The sequence below is a fragment of the Camelus dromedarius genome, chromosome 7, assembly GCF_036321535.1.
Source record: "Camelus dromedarius isolate mCamDro1 chromosome 7, mCamDro1.pat, whole genome shotgun sequence".
Classification (NCBI taxonomy): Eukaryota; Metazoa; Chordata; class Mammalia; order Artiodactyla; family Camelidae; genus Camelus; species Camelus dromedarius.
Genome location: NC_087442.1, coordinates 22,772,093 through 22,789,277, shown reverse-complemented (window position 1 = coordinate 22,789,277; position 17,185 = coordinate 22,772,093). Strand labels below are relative to the sequence as shown.

Below are 17,185 nucleotides of genomic sequence, written 5' to 3'. Positions count from 1 at the left end.
GCTTATTGTCTACTAATGACATTTGCTGAATATTACCGTAGGCTACATTTTTAGCATTCCCTCTGGCATGCTGAGATTAGATGTGACATTTCTTGGCCGGAATAAAACACAAGGTCGATTCTAAAGAATATAATACTATATTTTTTCCACACAACTTTGCATTTGCTTATCTCTAATACACAGGCAGTTCGTTTTAAAGCATGGGACTTATGAACCACTCGTAGCACGTGCTAAATCCTTCTTACAGGATGCCCCCCCACATTGTCCCAGCCTATATGTCTATCTCCTGAGGCCTCAGCAAAATCCCTGAGAAAATAAACACAGTGGAGGTCAAAATGTTCCAGCTCCTACTGTAAGAGGTTGAGGGAGGTTATCCTCCCACTGCCTGGGGAGGGTGATAGTTTCATCAAGAAGAGAATTTCCCACTGAGATACTGTTATAAAGGATGATTGGCATATGTAAATCTATGAGAACTATTATTCAACTCTATGATGAGCTAAATAAATTGTGTAGAACACCAAATAATGGCCATTATTTATGAAAGTACTTAGGAAAGACAACCGATTGGTAAGCTTATAATAGGAAGAACAATTTTGAAATGTCACAAATTTTGCTTAGTGTTTTGTTTTTCTTCCTAAAGCCTTAAAAGGAAACATAATAATAGCAACAATAACCCTCCTTTGGCCTGAGAGCCAGCTTTGCTCTCATAATCACCCTGTTGCATCCACTTACCCTGACTAGAATCAATTAGTAAATGAAATATGACTGTTTACTTGAATTTTACTCTCTGTATGAAATGCAAGGCTCATAAAATTCAAGCATTTTTCTCAACCAAACATGGATACTAGTTTTAAAAAAAAATCTTAAAAATGACTCATAATCTCCAATACGAAGAAAACTATCAATTTAAAAATTAAAATACAATTATAATTACTTTTCTTGGTATGGCTATTAGGACTGAGCTACATGGCACAACAAATATCCTAAATATGCAGTTATGAGTTAGTTTTGTTTTAAGCTAGGTCTTATCTAGAAAGGCACACCTAGAGGTGGGGTAACGATCCTGATTACAGGATTATATTTATCAGTAATTCAGATTATCCGAAAACTGAAAGCAATACTCTCACTCTTAATTTAAATATTATCTACAAACCACAAATACTATTAGGAGAAACTCAACGAAAGGCCAATAAGTACACATTTCCTTCTGTGTGCAGCTCTCTGTCTGGGCAGGTGTCTAGGAAATGTTACTATATGTTGATGAAGCCTGAGCTATGCTACGTCAACTCTCCCTATTAAATAAAGTGACTGTCAATATCTGGGCTGAAGCTCCGGAGCACAGATAGCTCTTTATATCTATAAAGAGTGCAATGAGCCATCCAAGCTAACTCAGCAGAGAGAACATTTACTAACAAAATGATTGTAGAGACCCATTGACTTGATGGATGTCTGGGATTGTATGGAATAGAGAAGCCCATGATGAAAATGGTAGCAGATTTGAAAGCCTTTAACAGGCTCCTTTATCCATCCTAGCGTGGTTTATTAGCATGACACAGGCTTCCTGTTTTCACTCTTTTTAATGATGCTGTTCTATGAACCAATGAATGTTTTCATTTGGAAAATAAGAAAGCATTGACATATCATCTGAACTGTGGTTTCTTTAGTGATGCCAAGGGAATAAATATGCTAATTCTGTGCTTTGAGGAATGTACTGGGGAAGGCCCATTACTTCACTGATTTCAGTGGATAGTAGGCCCAGGTGAGAAAAAAAAAATATTACATACCTTGGAATATTTCATTATGCAAAAGTTTGACTTGGAAAATGGAGAATTTCAGTGACTCTTGGATATACTTTTAGATGGCGATTTTCATATTATAGTCTCCCAAGTCAAGTTTAACTCATCATTTGTTAATTATGATACCTGAAACAGTTTACCTCAAGCCTTGCTTGATTCTTCATAAAAGAAGCAATTACTATGAAAAGCTACTATATAAATCTTGGGATAGTCACAAAATCTTACACAAATAATTCTTTTTCATATAGGAATAAGAGACAATCTTCTTCACAAACACACGAATGTACAAAAACACATTCCTCGAGGAAACAGTATTTTCTTGGCACACCAGGGCTTTTACAGCAGGAGTTAAATCACAGCAGAAGTGCCAGCTGGAAAGAGTTGTCCCTGGCTTTAAAACTGGAACGAAACAACTCTCAACATTTGCAAAACATTCCTTTATTATTAGAAATAAATTATTTGTATAAAAAATCGCATGCGTCAACCATTGCATTTATTTTTAGCACAACCCAGGGCTTCAATCCGGTCAGCCATTACAAGAAACAGATTCATTGTCTTATACAAGTTGAACAATGTGGGACGGGAACGGGAGTTCTCACAATCACAGAAAAATACTTACAAGAATAACATCAGACATGGTTTATTTCAACAGCATTTTTTTTTTCACAAGCTAACATTAGTTTTCCCTTTGTGATTTTTTTTTTAAACTGCTCGTGAGTAAGCAATAATTTAGCTTGACACTCATTGGTTGTATTGTATAACACGGGTTTCTTCACTCCCTGTATTGATACTTTTGGTTTGTGGCTACTTTTTGTTCCTTACAAGATTGACTATTGATTTGATTGATTGTAGTCTACAGAGATCTCCAGGAGTGAGTTTTTGGCGGTGTCACCATTCATTGTTTAAGATCACATACCAGAGTTCTTCACATTGTATCATTTCCCTGTTTCAGATTGAATGATTGCTGTAGCTGATATATGTCGTCTTGGTAGAGGAAGCTGTTAAGACAAATTAAGACAAATTATAGTACATAATAATAAATTATTTTGCTAAAATGATTTTAAAGTTCAAATCTTGGAATGGCTATTTTTATGATACATAGTCTTTACAACATGTTACTTTAAACCATGCTGTAGGAATTCAACGATTGTAGAAACAAAAATGCAGAAGTTTTAATCTGTAAAACCACTAGTCTCATTTCTAGTATAGATGTTTAGCAGAAAACTAAAAATGTGAATGTCCTATTTTTTAATAAATTTAGGTGAAATTCAATTTCAGTGTGTATTTTGATTAACATTTACAATATTAAAAAAATGAAAGAAAAGATTATAAATTATTCTATAAAATACAAAAAAAATACTTTTTTTACAATCCAAATTAAAGACCTCAATTATTTGAGTCTGATTTGATGACAAAAAAAAAAGTTAGTCATAATTTGTTATGCTTTGAGAATGAATGTATCTTCCATCTAAAAATAATACTCTAAGACTCTAGAAGTGAACACAGTGAAATATCCATGTGTAATGCCAACATATGTTTATGGTCTGGTTTCATGCAAAGGATACAAATGGAGATGTTTAAAAAAGTAAATAAAGACGCAAAGAAGGAAATGAATATTTAACTGTTCTGGTACCAACTTACTATGGAGTAAAACTAAGTATTATAAAATTATTAGAAGATATGAATAAGAAAATGTTCTAAGTCAAATTTATACTCATACTTAAAGTTCCAGAAATACAAATCTAAATCCAAATAATCCCTTTGGGTTTTTGAAAGATGTGATGGAACAAAATCTCTGTTCTAAAGTGAAAATGTGATGTCCTATTTTTCAGTGAAACTCAGAATGAATAATCATAAGAAGAAAGACAAAAAATGCAAAACACGTATGTATTTCACTACATAAATCCAATTCAGGGTGAAACAGATTTATAGACAATAACTTAGTTCTTGAACATTGAATAAGATAATTGTAAAGTCTCTTCTCTGAAATAATTGGCAATCAGACTCATTTTATTTCAGTGTACATAAACACTGAAAATTGACCAGACAAGTTGTTACCAGCAACTGAGATCATACAAAGTCCACAATCACTAAAACTATTGCAGATAGCCCAGGAAGTGCTAGCTGTAGATGTTTTTGCTATTTTTTACTTTATTGAATATTATGAGCTTTGTGCCAAAAACAGGTGACGTATCTGCTTATCTTATCTACGTTGCTCACGTTAGGTTATTAGTGTGGCACAGTAGAAAGGAAGTGGATCTTAGACCTGGTTGTAAATGACATTCTCTTTCTACAAAATGAGTGAAAGAAAGGTCACTGAACCAGGTCATCAGGCCTCAGTTTCACCACTGGTCCACAATCCACAGTGTTGGGTTTTTGTGAAGATGGAGGCAGGGGAATGGCTGTTGTCTTGGAGAATCAATATGGAATGCCACTTTTCTAGTTTCCTTTCCAAAAGGTAAGGTGTCTGTTACATTCAGTGTTGTGTGAAGTGAAACAGAATGATTTTTATGATCCCTACTTTTGTATTTTATTTTTATTTCTAATTTATATAATATGCTCATAGGCCTTGAATTTTTTTCTAGGAAAATAAAATCTGTACTTCAACCATGTTTTTGAAAGACTTTCATATAATCTTTGAGATGAGATGAAGAAAAATTTTCATAAGAGTTAGAAAAACGAACCCTAAAAATATTGCTCAACTTCACGCCCTATTTAATATCTTTAACAGCAACTTAAAAATGTAAGGAATAGTTATCAAATTTGTCGATAACTAGAAAGAAAAATTATGGTTGAAACAGGAACAAGAGCCAAAAGACCTTGAAGAAGATGATATTCAGATGTTAATCTTCAAGGATCATACCAACTTGAAGATTCTAAAGCTAATTAGAAATTCGTGAAGAAATCCATACTTCACTTTTTGAACTCCTGGAAGTGACCTCCAGGGAAAAAGATGGTAGAATTCTATTAAGAAATGAGACTATAATTTACAAAAGGAAAGTAATGTTCATTTTACTAATAGAAAAGGGACTCAAGGCTTTGGAAACTGATGATTTAGTCAACATTAAAACAATGGTAAGGGGCAAACTTTGTGAATGGCAGGTAGCTTTCGAGAATCTTACTTTTTTCCTTGCAAGAGGAAAGAAAGAGGGATGCTAAAACAATAGCATTTTTGAATTTCATGTTTTCTCTTTTCTGTTAACCACAGGCCAATCTACAGGCATACCTCAAAGGTACTGTGGGTTCGATTTCAGACCACAGCAATAAAGTGAATATTGTAATAAGTGAGTCACGCGAACTTTTTTGGCTTTCCAGTGCGTATAAAAGTTATGTTTACACTATCCTGTGGTCTATTAAGTGTGTAATCGCATTATGTCTAAAAATACAGTGTGCGTACCTTAGACAAAAATACATTATTGCTAAAAAGTGCTAAGCATCATCTGAGAACCCAGGGTTGCCACAAACGCTCATTTTGTGACAAAATGCAGTACCTGCGAAACGCAATAGCATGAAGCACAGTAAAGCAAGCTATGTCTGTATATTTTCGTGACAACGGTGATACTTTTACTTCTATCCCAGAAGTATTAAGAGCAAAAGGGATCAGAGACGTACATCTGAGCATCTGGTGATGAACAAGCTTACATGAAGATCAATTTTGAACACAGCAGCAGTGAGTTTCCTGCACACCCCACACTGTGTTCATAAGCTAGAGAAAGCCGATCTACCTCCAGCAGCAGCTGCTTTCATGAATTATTCACGGACACACCCTAAGGAACACCATGTCACAGCATTTGTTAATTGGGTACAGTTGGTAAAATTCATACGTATCAACTTTGTTTCTAACTCTTTCCACACTTTTATGATACAACATTTGACCTTTTATGTGTAAAATGTGGTATTCTGCAAATTCAGTCATTAACATGGATTCATTTGGTCTCCCTTCCAGCTTCACATTGCTTATATTTATTCTGTGTAGATTTAGAACCTTTAAAAGCTTAAATATGAGATCAGAATGTCTGGCATTAATAAGCCATCTTTAAGAGGAAATTTCTAGTTTAATGGACCTGTAAGGTACCATGTCTATAAAGGAAAAACACTGCATGTATATTATAAATACACACTTAATTGGTCAGAAAAAAAAAAAACCTAACTGTAGAATAGTAGCCATAATTATCAAAATCCTTAACGTATGGGGGAAAAAAATGGAATGCTAAAACAATAGTTTATGAATTTTAAGTCTTCTCTTTTCTGTTGACCACAGACCAATCTATGTTTTCATAGCAGCAATGGAACTTTGACCTTCATTCAGTGATTTACAGTTGACAAACACTGTCATCTGTGTTACTGTTGCTTCATTGTAGTAATGGTGGTTTATCAAAAGTCTGGTAGCAGAACGTATGAGAATGTAGAAATGTGGATACTGTTCCAGCAGATAAACCAGCCCTGGATTTGCGAGAATAGGCTCCACCCATTTTGAGAGGAGTTGCTGTCTGGAGTCTGGAGGCACGTTACCAATTACAGAGAGTTGAATGGCAAAAGCTCTTCCAAGATTCTATTATGCTCCTAAAGACAGAAGGCACATTTCTAAAAGAAAAATATTGCATTTAAATTACTCAAGTAATTGGAACTTTTAGAGAGTATGTGATTTTAGAAAGATTTTTGACTCAATTCAAACCATTAGTACCTGTCGTAGAGGGAACAGAGACACAAGGAATCCATGACAGCTCATCGTGTAAATGAGCAAAGGTGGACAGTGGTTACCTGGCACGGAATTGCAGAAGAATATGTGAAGATTTCATACACTGTCCCTCTTGAATGTGTAAAATACAATCACTTTATCAGGCCTATTTTATTCAACCTAAACCACTCCTGGAAAAGATGAACACTACACTGAAGTCTCCAAAGTGCGATTTAACCCTCTTTCAGGTAGTGATTGACTTCACCTTGGTTCACCTTTTTAACTTTCTTTTACCTTCCAAAGGTGAGCATCTGTCTCCTCCAGAATTTACTGGCTTACCCTGCATACGCCCATTTGTAACCTTTCATTCTTATTGCAGAGAAAATAGGGAAATGTACACATGCTATATAATTTCCATCTCAACATCAGTAGAAAATAATAGAAGGAAAATAAAATATATGAGATTAACCTGGGATTGATCTTTATCAATACTGGAAATTTTCCCTTCAGGGAACCAATTTATTTTGTAAAAAAGCGGGAAAAGCTAATTAATATTTTTCTTTACCACATTCCAGAGGTGAGTCTGGGATTTACAGATATTTATTTTACTGTCCGTTTGGTTGTTTCTATTTACAACCATATTATATAAAGTTTTTCCGGGTTGCTGCTGGTAAACAGGTGTATCTGATGAGTCATATTGAGAAGTGCCAGTATTCAAAGCGTATCATTGGCCAGTTTATTGGCATCCTACAGTGGGTTTTAACTGCACTGATGCTTTCAAGGCAGAAAAACACAGATAAAATTCTGCCCTGGAATCACCAGCAATCTACTCCGATGTCTTTGAGAGTAGTTAAAGTAACATCTTTTGGTAAAAGCTCAAATAGGCCCACTATTAGTAAACTGCTTACCTATAATCAGAGAGGATTATAACGATTTGATACCAAAACCCATCCTTATTCTACCTTCTCTTGCACCTTCTCAAGGTTTCATGCTTGCATAAGGCTGAATATGTGGGGAGTGTTTATGAAATTCTTTGTCTACAAGTGACTAAATTTGATAGTCATAAGGTGAAGGTCATCTTCCTAGAGGATCTGGCCAGTAATTCCAAAAAGTCTGATAGTAATTGAAGCCAATAAATTTAATTAATCATTATTTATCTTCTAAGGATGGTCCAACATATGTGGCATTAGCATAGATAATGTTCATTCGGAAATCTTGATATAAGGGAAGGTTTGTGACTCTAGCGAAGACTGTAAGTTATTATGATAATTAAATCAGAGAAAGTCAGCTCAATGTTCCCTGTACTTTGCGTCAAAAGTACAGAGAATAGGGGATACAGCCTGCTGGAGGAATCTGAAATGAAGAGGATATTTTTGCAAAGGGTTTTATCCTTAATTATTAAATACCTATGTTGTATTCCCCAAAGACAGGAAGCCACTCTAATGCAAAGATCTTAGCTTTTATTTCTTTTTGAACCATCCACAGAACTTTGATATATGTTTTTTCACTGTATTCAGCTTCCTGGTATTTTGCAATACATAGCTTCAGTCTATTTACTATTCTGCCATTGATACCAAGCTGGACTTGAATAGCTCAGTTAAACTCTACTGGATTAGTTTGGTACCAGGGTATCATTATCATGTGCTTTTTCAAGGATGATCATAGAAAAAGGAAGATAGGTGAGGAAAGGAAAAGTGGAGTGGTAGCTGTGGAAAGGTCCTATTTTCAGGGTCATGAGGCTTTCAGAGAAGAGCTCTAATTACTGTAATATATTCAAGAAGGAAGTCAACGGAAGGCAAAGAAGGGGGCCACTTGGGGAAAACAAATATTAACTATGACTTAACCTAACATGTTGGCTAACTAGTTTTCTCATTTCCCTAAATACCTAAATAACATGTTGTTTATTTGTGTAAGATCTTCCATAGCATGCTCCCAAAATACTAGTTTACTATTAGTCTAGTGAAGAGTGATGAATACTGAATGAACAAAAACTGGAGAATAGTTCCTAAGTGCTGAAGGATAATTTTATAAATGGAGCATAGTCATAAGCTTCAAGATCTGTAATGCCTCAAAAGAGAGACCCTAGTGTCACACTGTGTGAAAGAGATTTTGTGTTTATGTTATGGAGAGGAGCATGGTTCTGACTGCTGTGATGGTTTCACGGTGTACGAGTACCACTATGCCCCTGGAACCAGGAAGCACAGTCCCCAAGACTAATTAGAAGGATGTTCAACGTACATCTGTCAGGAAGTGCTCCCGCTCTTGACCATCGGAAAGTCTACGGATGACTTACTGTTGGTTTCAAGACTCTCACAGAGTTCACTTTTCACCTCGCCATTTGGTCTGTCATTTCCTTTTTGGATCAGTTTGCTTTGCATGGTGGCAGCTGTCACCACAGCCTTGAAGCTCCTTTTGCGTTTCTGAACATTCTGCTCTGGATGAAAAATTATAATATAAACCTTGGGCATGTAGAGCATGCCCAGAGACACCGAAGCACTTAAACTCATGGAGACAGTAAGTGTTGTTGTCTGGATGTACATCTGAGGGAGGAAAAGAAAAAAAAAATCAATGTTGGTAAGCCTGATCTAAGGTAAAGCAAATAACACAACCATTTTCTGAAATCATTCCAGCTGTTCTGCTAAAGGTGCATTAGAAGGTACTTGTCGAAATTGCCCTTAATTATAGTCAAGCATTTCTTTATTCTCACCTGCAAATGTGGGTGAAGTTGTATTGTTTATGAAGCCCAATTCCTTAAAACAAACAAACAAGTAGGCTGATGGAGCTTAGGTTCCGTTTTAGATTTAATTAAGCATATATAAGGAGAGGAGCAAAACCAGTCTGGCAAAAGACTAACAATTTACGTGATACAGCCCTTCTTCAGGGAGATATCACAGGGTCAGCTGTTATTCTTTGCAATAAACTTCACCTAGAAGGTAAATTACATATCATGGAAATAGAGTGGTAATGAAATAGTCCAGAACATCACTATTGTACACTATTGCTTGAATAATGCCAGTGTTTGCCATCTTCACCTAATTACTTAATTCCAGCTTCCAAACCTGATAAATCACAAGCATGTCATAAGGGCTTGATCTTTTTTTAAACAGCCCCCCTAAAGGACAATTCCGGAGGGTTTCTCAATGATTATTGCATCAGATCAAAATAAACGTGAGTGTTTTTAGAAAACGTGTACGACTTCCCCCTTCCAGGTTGGAAATGTGTTCTTTGGAGACAGGGTCCTGACATCTGCATTCTGAAAATCCTCCCCCTGTGCTCATTCCTTATCCTTATTCCACTGAAATTGACTGCTCTGGTACTTACAAAGAGAGGTCCCTCTGGAAAATTTTTCCTCCTATAATCTAGAGGTTAATGAGCTGAAAAAGCCAAACCTAAAATCACTGCTTTTGGCTTTTTCATGATGGTATGAAAACAAACATGATAGTATTTTAAAACAAACATGATAGTATTTTAATCTTTCTTTTCTTCCCCAAGGTTATTGAGGTATATTCAAAAAATAAAAATTGTAAATATTTAAGGTGTACAACTTGATGTTTGGATAAGCATATATTATGAAATGACCACGGCAACCTGCAGGACTGCCAGTGGCTAGTGATGAGAGAAAACCGGATGGAGTTTATCTTGTCACGATTTCAGACAGTGTCTGTGGAAATGTGGGCTGATTAGCTTGGTCTCTGTGCCCACGGGACCAGATTCACCTTAGTGACAGTAAGCGTAAGGAATAGCATCAATCCTGAATTCTACCCTTCTCTGCTGACTTTGGACCTCTGCTTAGGGCTTCACCAAACTGAGAGAGGCTCAACTTCAACCTCTGAAGTTCTGTCGTTTTTATATGACATTATATATATTTTATATGACATTATATATATCTGTTTCCACCAGATATTTGACTTCCTCTAAATACAACCCATGAGACTGTGATCCTATGAGACCTTGCCACATCTGTGGTTTTGGACATAAACAGAAGAGACCATCTTGAATTTTGTTACCCAAGTATCCTCACCAGCAGGAGAGGATGAAGGAGGAACCTTGGGCTCTTGGGCATAAGCTCAGGGAATCTCAGCAGGAAATCTCTCTGAAGTCTTAATATTTACAAAAATGAATGGGGATTTTACATTAAGCTGTAAAACATTTATTCCCATATTAAAAATATCATTTCATATTTTTAAAATAGTTAATTAACATTCCATCACCTCACATAATTACCATTTTCTTTCTTTCATCCTTTCTTTTTATTTTTTTGGTGGTACTGAAGTGCTCCCCTCTTAGAAAAGGTCGAGTACACAATACAGTGTTGTTAACTGTGGTCACTATACTGTATATTAGATCTCCAGAACATAGTCCTCTTGTATAACTGAAAGTTTGTACCTTTTAACTAATATCTCCCCATTTTCCCTTCCCTCTGTCTCTGGTAACCACTGTTCTTCACTCTGCTTCTGAGTCTGACTGTTCTAGATTCCACATATAAGCAAGATCATGCAGTATTTGTCTTTCTGTATCTGTTTAATTTCCCTTAGCATAACTTCCTTGAGGTTCATCCATGTTGTCACAAATGGCGGGATTTCCTTCTCTTTTTAAGAGTCAAATAATATTCCATGTAGTTATATATCACATCTTTAAAAATAAAAATATTTGATCTATTTACATTTTTCATATACCAAGCTCAAAATATAATTTCTCCCAAATAACTTCAGATACTGAGGCTATAAAGAAACCATGTTTTAAGATTATTAAGAGATCTATCTCCTTTATCATATCTATGATCTTCTTTAATACCTGTTCACTCTAATGATATCTCTGAAAATGTGAAGTTGCCAAATTGTATCTGGCAATCTCCCAAACTGATTGCACCCATTTTAATAAAGAATTGAAATATATTTACCTCCAAGGGTAAATACCTGAATGAGCCTTATGGTTGCCTATTCCTAGGGGAGAATATTCCTTTTAACAGATGACAAAGCCTTCAGGTAAATAACTGTCCAAACCATGAAGAGAACTTAAGGCACCAGTAAAGAGAAAGAGACTGTATGAAAAATCATGTCATGTAGATTACTAAGCTTACTGTTCAATTCATCTACCACTAAGGCTGTCCTTTGCTTAAGACCCTCTCATGAGTACAGGACTACCCTTCAACAAGGTGACATTTAGGATTGGTTTGTTTTAAAATTTACCTCCTCCAAGAAGTCCTCCATGATAAATCTTACCTTAATTATAACATTTCAATTTTATTTCGAAGCACTAATGCATTGAAAAATAAATACAGTGGAGCACTTGCTAATGTGTAACTATGTGACTATAATCATTTATATGAAATTTGTAATAATTCATATAAAGTATGAAAGTATGGGTATAAAGTTCCTTAAAGTCTGTAACATATTTTTTTTAGAAATTATACAAGATTCTAGATACAATAATTACTCAGATGTTGCTCATTATTTTTAAATCTTTGAAACTCTTCAAGAGCTCCTTGATTTACACAAATCACACAGACTATGCTTTCCATAACCTTCCACTCTGTCAAATGGACATCAGAGTTGATGACGTTTTAAGTAAGAAATTCAAAATGATGAGTTATGAATCCAGATTCTACGTTGGGCTCATGCATCACAGCCTCAGTAGAGACATGATTCAAGTACATCCCTCAGCAAAGTGATGCATTGCTACATGTCTTGACCTCTCATGCTACCTGCCAACGAGTGAAAACCCGTGTTAAATTAGAGAGAATTAAAGATCTACTACAATTAAGAAGGTCCTGATAAAATGTGAATATGTGCCTTTAAACCACATAAACCTCCCTAAGCTTTGCCACCCAGTTTAAGTAACTCATTATTATGAACACTCATAAGCTTCTCAGGTGTTGGTTAATCCTCTTTGAATTCCTGCTCATTCTCCAGCTAGCATTGCTGCAGAAAGGCTACGCGGGAAATAGGCTGCAGAGAAAGAACACGAAGATAAGGAAAGGACAGAGCCAAATGCAAACCACACACGTAAATATTCCAAAGCCACTCAAATAGGTAACTATCAGTTTTGTCCCAGTCAGACCCTGCCAAGTCCATTTAACTTAAAAACAAACAAAAACCAGACAAAAACTCTCCAGAGGTCAAACAGCCACAAAGTGATGGGAACACCCACACTGATGAGTTGGCTTCTTTTTCTATGTCTTAATCTGTTGGTCTTGCCAAAACATATAATACTGCTCCAAATAATACCCACAATAATTCATAAATACCTTCCTACTTCAAAATCTTACAAATTTTATCTGCTACCAGAAATATAAATTATAATTTTTGACCCTTACTCAAAATAATTTCTGTAATACATAGTACATTTGATTTTGCTAAATGTGAAGCATGAAGAAGATTCTGGAATGCTAGCTTCCACATTAAATATATTACTGCAGTCTATTCTTTCAGCAAACCAACTCCAAAGAAGATGTAATAAACACAGACATTGGGATCAGACAGTACTATGCTTAGTGTTCCAAGCTCTCCATTAGACACCACACCTGCAAATTACACCATAATGCCGATCTTACTATGTGCTCTCTCTTAAAACAACTCCCGAAACATTTTAATGTGAGTTTAATACATGAAAAGCATCTCTACAAAAATTATACCCTAAGATCCAAAACCTTACGGTGACCAAGTATTTGTTACAGGGCCTTGGACTGTGAATAGACTCAGTTTTTTAACTTCATCTTTGAGTAATGAAATGAAAATGTCATATGTATTATAATATAACCTCAGTGAAAGCAAGAAAAGCAAAATAAGCAAAGAAATAAAATGCCACCTGTCATTCTAGAGAAACTAACTTCTTAACATCGTGCATTATAGGGTTCTCAAGACCTCCCATACTTAAGAAGAAATAGAAAGATTGAAAATGAACACTTGATTCCAAAAAACTCATGGATTTTCTTGTATACCTGTTGAATATTCCAATTACTTGAGCCATGTAAGGAAGGAACATGTTTAAGCAGAATTTAGCATAAATTCCGGCACCACCACTTACAACTTTTTTTAAGGTAAAGAAGTTTACAGAGAAACTCTAGAGTTACCTTGTGCTAAAAGTCCCAAGTCAACCCACCAGATGACAATCTAAACTCTAATAAAACTTTTCCAGCAACTGAGCAGATGTGAGATCTTATTTTCCTCTCTGACCTTTAATTTTCTACCTATGAAATGGGGAAAATAATACTTTTCTCATAGAATGGTTATAGATGGAATGACATCTTTATAAAATATTTCAAAGGCACAAAATAACAGTAGCTCAACAAAGATTATGTGCAGTCCAACTTTGAATCTAAAAGGATGCCAACAAAGCATCCTTTCAGGTACATAGAACAAGAAAGGGGCCTATTACCCAAAGCAGTTTAGTGAAGAGTTGATAGCCTTGTTCTAACTATATGATGTCAAGGAAAAGGATTTTGCAATCTTCCTTCAGAGAATAAAATTTTGCTCAAAAGTCAACTCTTACTTGCTGATGTCAAGGCCATAGTCACTGTCTATGCTACTGGCCTGGAATAGCACACTTGCTCTCTGTATCAAAGTTACCTCCTATAGAACACAGGAGGGAACTGTGTTAACGCCTTATAGTCAACATAAATCCATTGAGAGATGCTGACAATGGTATTGGATATGCTAATGTAACCTTCTTTTTTTCCAACCTTCTTTTGTGCCCCACCTTCTGCCCTCTGTCCCTCCAAAATATTAGTACCTGGGGGAAGAGGAGTGTCTTTTCTATTATGTCCACTTATAGCCTGTCACTTCCTCTGCCTCCACAGCCCCTGGACATTTTGAACCCGAGGCAGTCAGATACATTGAAGCAGATTTAAATGCTCTCCGGATAAACCAGGGAGGAGACCGCACAACGGAGCATGCTAACATGACATCTTTTCAGCTCCCTCTTCATTCTCTGACCAGATCATGTGTGCACCTCCAGGGTCAACTGAATGTAGGTCATGGCTTGGAATCATTAAAGACCCCAGGAAGAGTGAGGAGGGAGGTGATTGTATTATTCCAGGAGAAAGGTCAGGCTTTTACTTTCAAGCAGCTCCCTGCACACAGAACTCCGTAGGCTCTGATAGCCAACCTGGTAAGTTTTAACCCCTCAGTAACTAAGGTAGCTTAGATGAAACCTAACACCCCAAACAGGTTTGTGCCGTGGGATAAGAAACAGATTATTTTTCCTGAATATTTCTGCCTTGGCCCGGATGGTTTAATCTCCCGTTCGCCATGATCAGCCAGGTTCCTTTTGGCTGCTTTGCACACATTCTAATCAGTGAGAAAGCTACACTTTCTCTGTTTCTGTCTAATCTGTTGTTTATTCCCTCATCTGTGTGTCTGCCAAAGGGGCACCTGCATTCACAGATTTTCTTCTGCTTTTCAGAAGGGCTTCAGCCAATGGACTTCAAAATCTCATTAATTCATTAATTACTATAAGTGATTAAAACAATCATTTTAAAGATAGAGAGGTTTATGGAGAAACTCTGGTGTTGCCTTGTGGGTGGTACAAACGTGAAGTAACCCATCACGCAACAATACAAACTGATAAAACTCCCCCGGCAGTTGGACACAGCAAACCCCAGAGGCTATAACCCAGTGCTTTGGGCTGAGCCTAGATACTAATGAACCATCCCCAAGTTCATATCAAACATTTCACCATTGTTTCTGTTTTGTTCAGTTCACATACCTTGCTAGCATCTCCTTCTCAGTCAATTCTGAGGGATCCTTCTCATCGCTGTACCATCTTTACATTGAAGTACCCCAGACCTCAGTCCTTGGACATCTGTCTGGCCACATTACTCTCTTGATGCTACCATTTAGAATTATGGCCTTAAACCAGGACCAGCCTTCTGGGTGCACTACCTGTGCACAGGCACCTTCTCTCAGAAAGGCCTCACTCTTGGTTTAATGTTCTGCTATCACTATTTTAAAATTCTTAATAATTTTTTAATAAGGAGGCTTCCATTTTCATTTTTCACTGGGCCTCACAAATTACGTAGGTAGCCCTGCCTTTAAAAACATTTATATGCCGACACATTCCAGGCTTCCCTCAGGAAACTCAGTCACCTCCTGGGTGTGTCTGACGTGCTATCTGCAACTGACAAGCATCTGAATCCCATCTTCATTCCTCAATTTCTTCCTCACCTTAATTCCATCTTTCCAGTTGTTGGGACGAAAACATAGGAACTGTCCTTGACTCCTCTCTTACACTCACACTATCTGGAGAATAGGTTCTTGCCTTGTACAGGGAAGAATTCAAGTGAAAGCAAGTCTATTTAGAGACACACACTCCATAGACAGAGTGGAGCCCGTCTCAGTCAGAAGGGAAAGAGGCTTAGGAGATACATACTCCGTAGGCAGAATGTGGGCCATCTCAAAAGGCGAAAGAGAGGCCGAGAGATGTGGGGTGTTTAGTTTAAAGTAAAAGCAGATATACACACCATAGACAGAGTGTACGCCATCCCAGAAAGCAAGAGACAGAACAACCATGAGGTGTGGAGCTGTTAGTTTTTATGGGCTCGGTAATTTCATAGGCTAACAAGTAGGAAGATTATTCCAACTACTTTGGGGAAGGGGCAGGGACTTCCAGGAACTGGGCCCATGCCCACTTTTTGACCTTTTATGGTTGGCCTCGGAACTGTCATGGCACCCGTGGTGCCATGAGACTCAAGGTCTACTAGAAGTCAAATCTTCTACCATCTTGGTTCTAACCAGTTTATCTTGTCTTCAATTGCTGTGTCATTCCTTCAGTGGTTGTGTCCGGCCCCTTTTCCTTCTGTCTCATATACATGACTGAATTCTGTTAACTCTACTTTAAAACTTTGTTCAGACAGGTCATTTTTACTACCCCCACGGGTACTGCATTGGTCCTACCCAGCATCATCTCTCATTTGGATTTTCGCTATAGACATCCTGTTGATATTGATACATTTCTCTTCTTCCTCCCTTCTCTCTGATTCTCTGATTGACTTTTAACATGGCAACTAGAATAATCTTATTATTCATAAATCGGGTCAGGTCACCCCTGCTCTCAGAATGCTACAATTACTCTCCACTGACGGTGTCCCTGCAGTGGCCTACGAGGTCCTCTGAACGAATCTGGCTTTACTCTTTCCCTCATTCATTCTCTCCCCACCGTGCTGGCCTCCTGGCTAATCTTGGAACACATCAAGCCTGCTTCTACTTTGGGGCTTTTATATGTGATAACTTGCTCCTTCCCTTCCTTTGGGAAGTGTTCCTTCCGGAACTATTCTTTCTCAGTGAGACCTTTTCTAAACACAAAGTTAAAAATTGTAGCCCCTACCAGTCCACCAGCATTTATTTCCACTGTTTTATTTCACTCCTTGGCATCTAACATTTTCTAGCATTAAAGTCTATATATTTTACTAATTTAACATATATATTGTCTTTACCTTAACTAGAATACAAATTTCATGAGCCCAAGGATTTTTACCTGTTTTGTTCACTGCTATAAACTCAACACCTAGAACATTGCCTGGGTGCATGAATTTTCTGTATTCTTTACGGCAGTATGAATCCTTACTCTTGAATTTGACATTTAAAAGAAACAACCCATGAAAACAATAAATCAGATTTTAAAGCTAGAAAATATATGAAAATTTGAGGGCCCCATCCCTGCTTCAAATCAACACCTAGGCTGGGAGAGAAACTCTCTGCTAGATAAACAGGAT

The 17,185-nt window shown here is 36.9% G+C and overlaps 1 protein-coding gene across 2 annotated transcripts in view; it reads right to left on the bottom strand.

Annotated features, from left to right (window-relative positions):
* Nucleotides 1–2,214: 2,214 nt before the first annotated feature.
* The window catches only part of GRM8 (glutamate metabotropic receptor 8), a 676,464-nt gene continuing 661,493 nt past the window's right edge, over nucleotides 2,215–17,185 (bottom strand). The window contains exons 10-11 of one of the 2 annotated variants that reach the window (XM_031455300.2): nucleotides 8,768–9,014; nucleotides 2,215–2,794 (exon numbers count right to left, since the gene is read on the bottom strand). In XM_031455300.2, coding sequence (XP_031311160.1) covers nucleotides 2,745–2,794; nucleotides 8,768–9,014 — 297 coding nt within the window. In that variant the 3' untranslated portion in view covers nucleotides 2,215–2,744. Of the gene's footprint in view, nucleotides 2,795–8,712; nucleotides 9,015–17,185 lie in introns of both variants that reach the window. The other variant, XM_064487381.1, reaches the window with a different exon arrangement.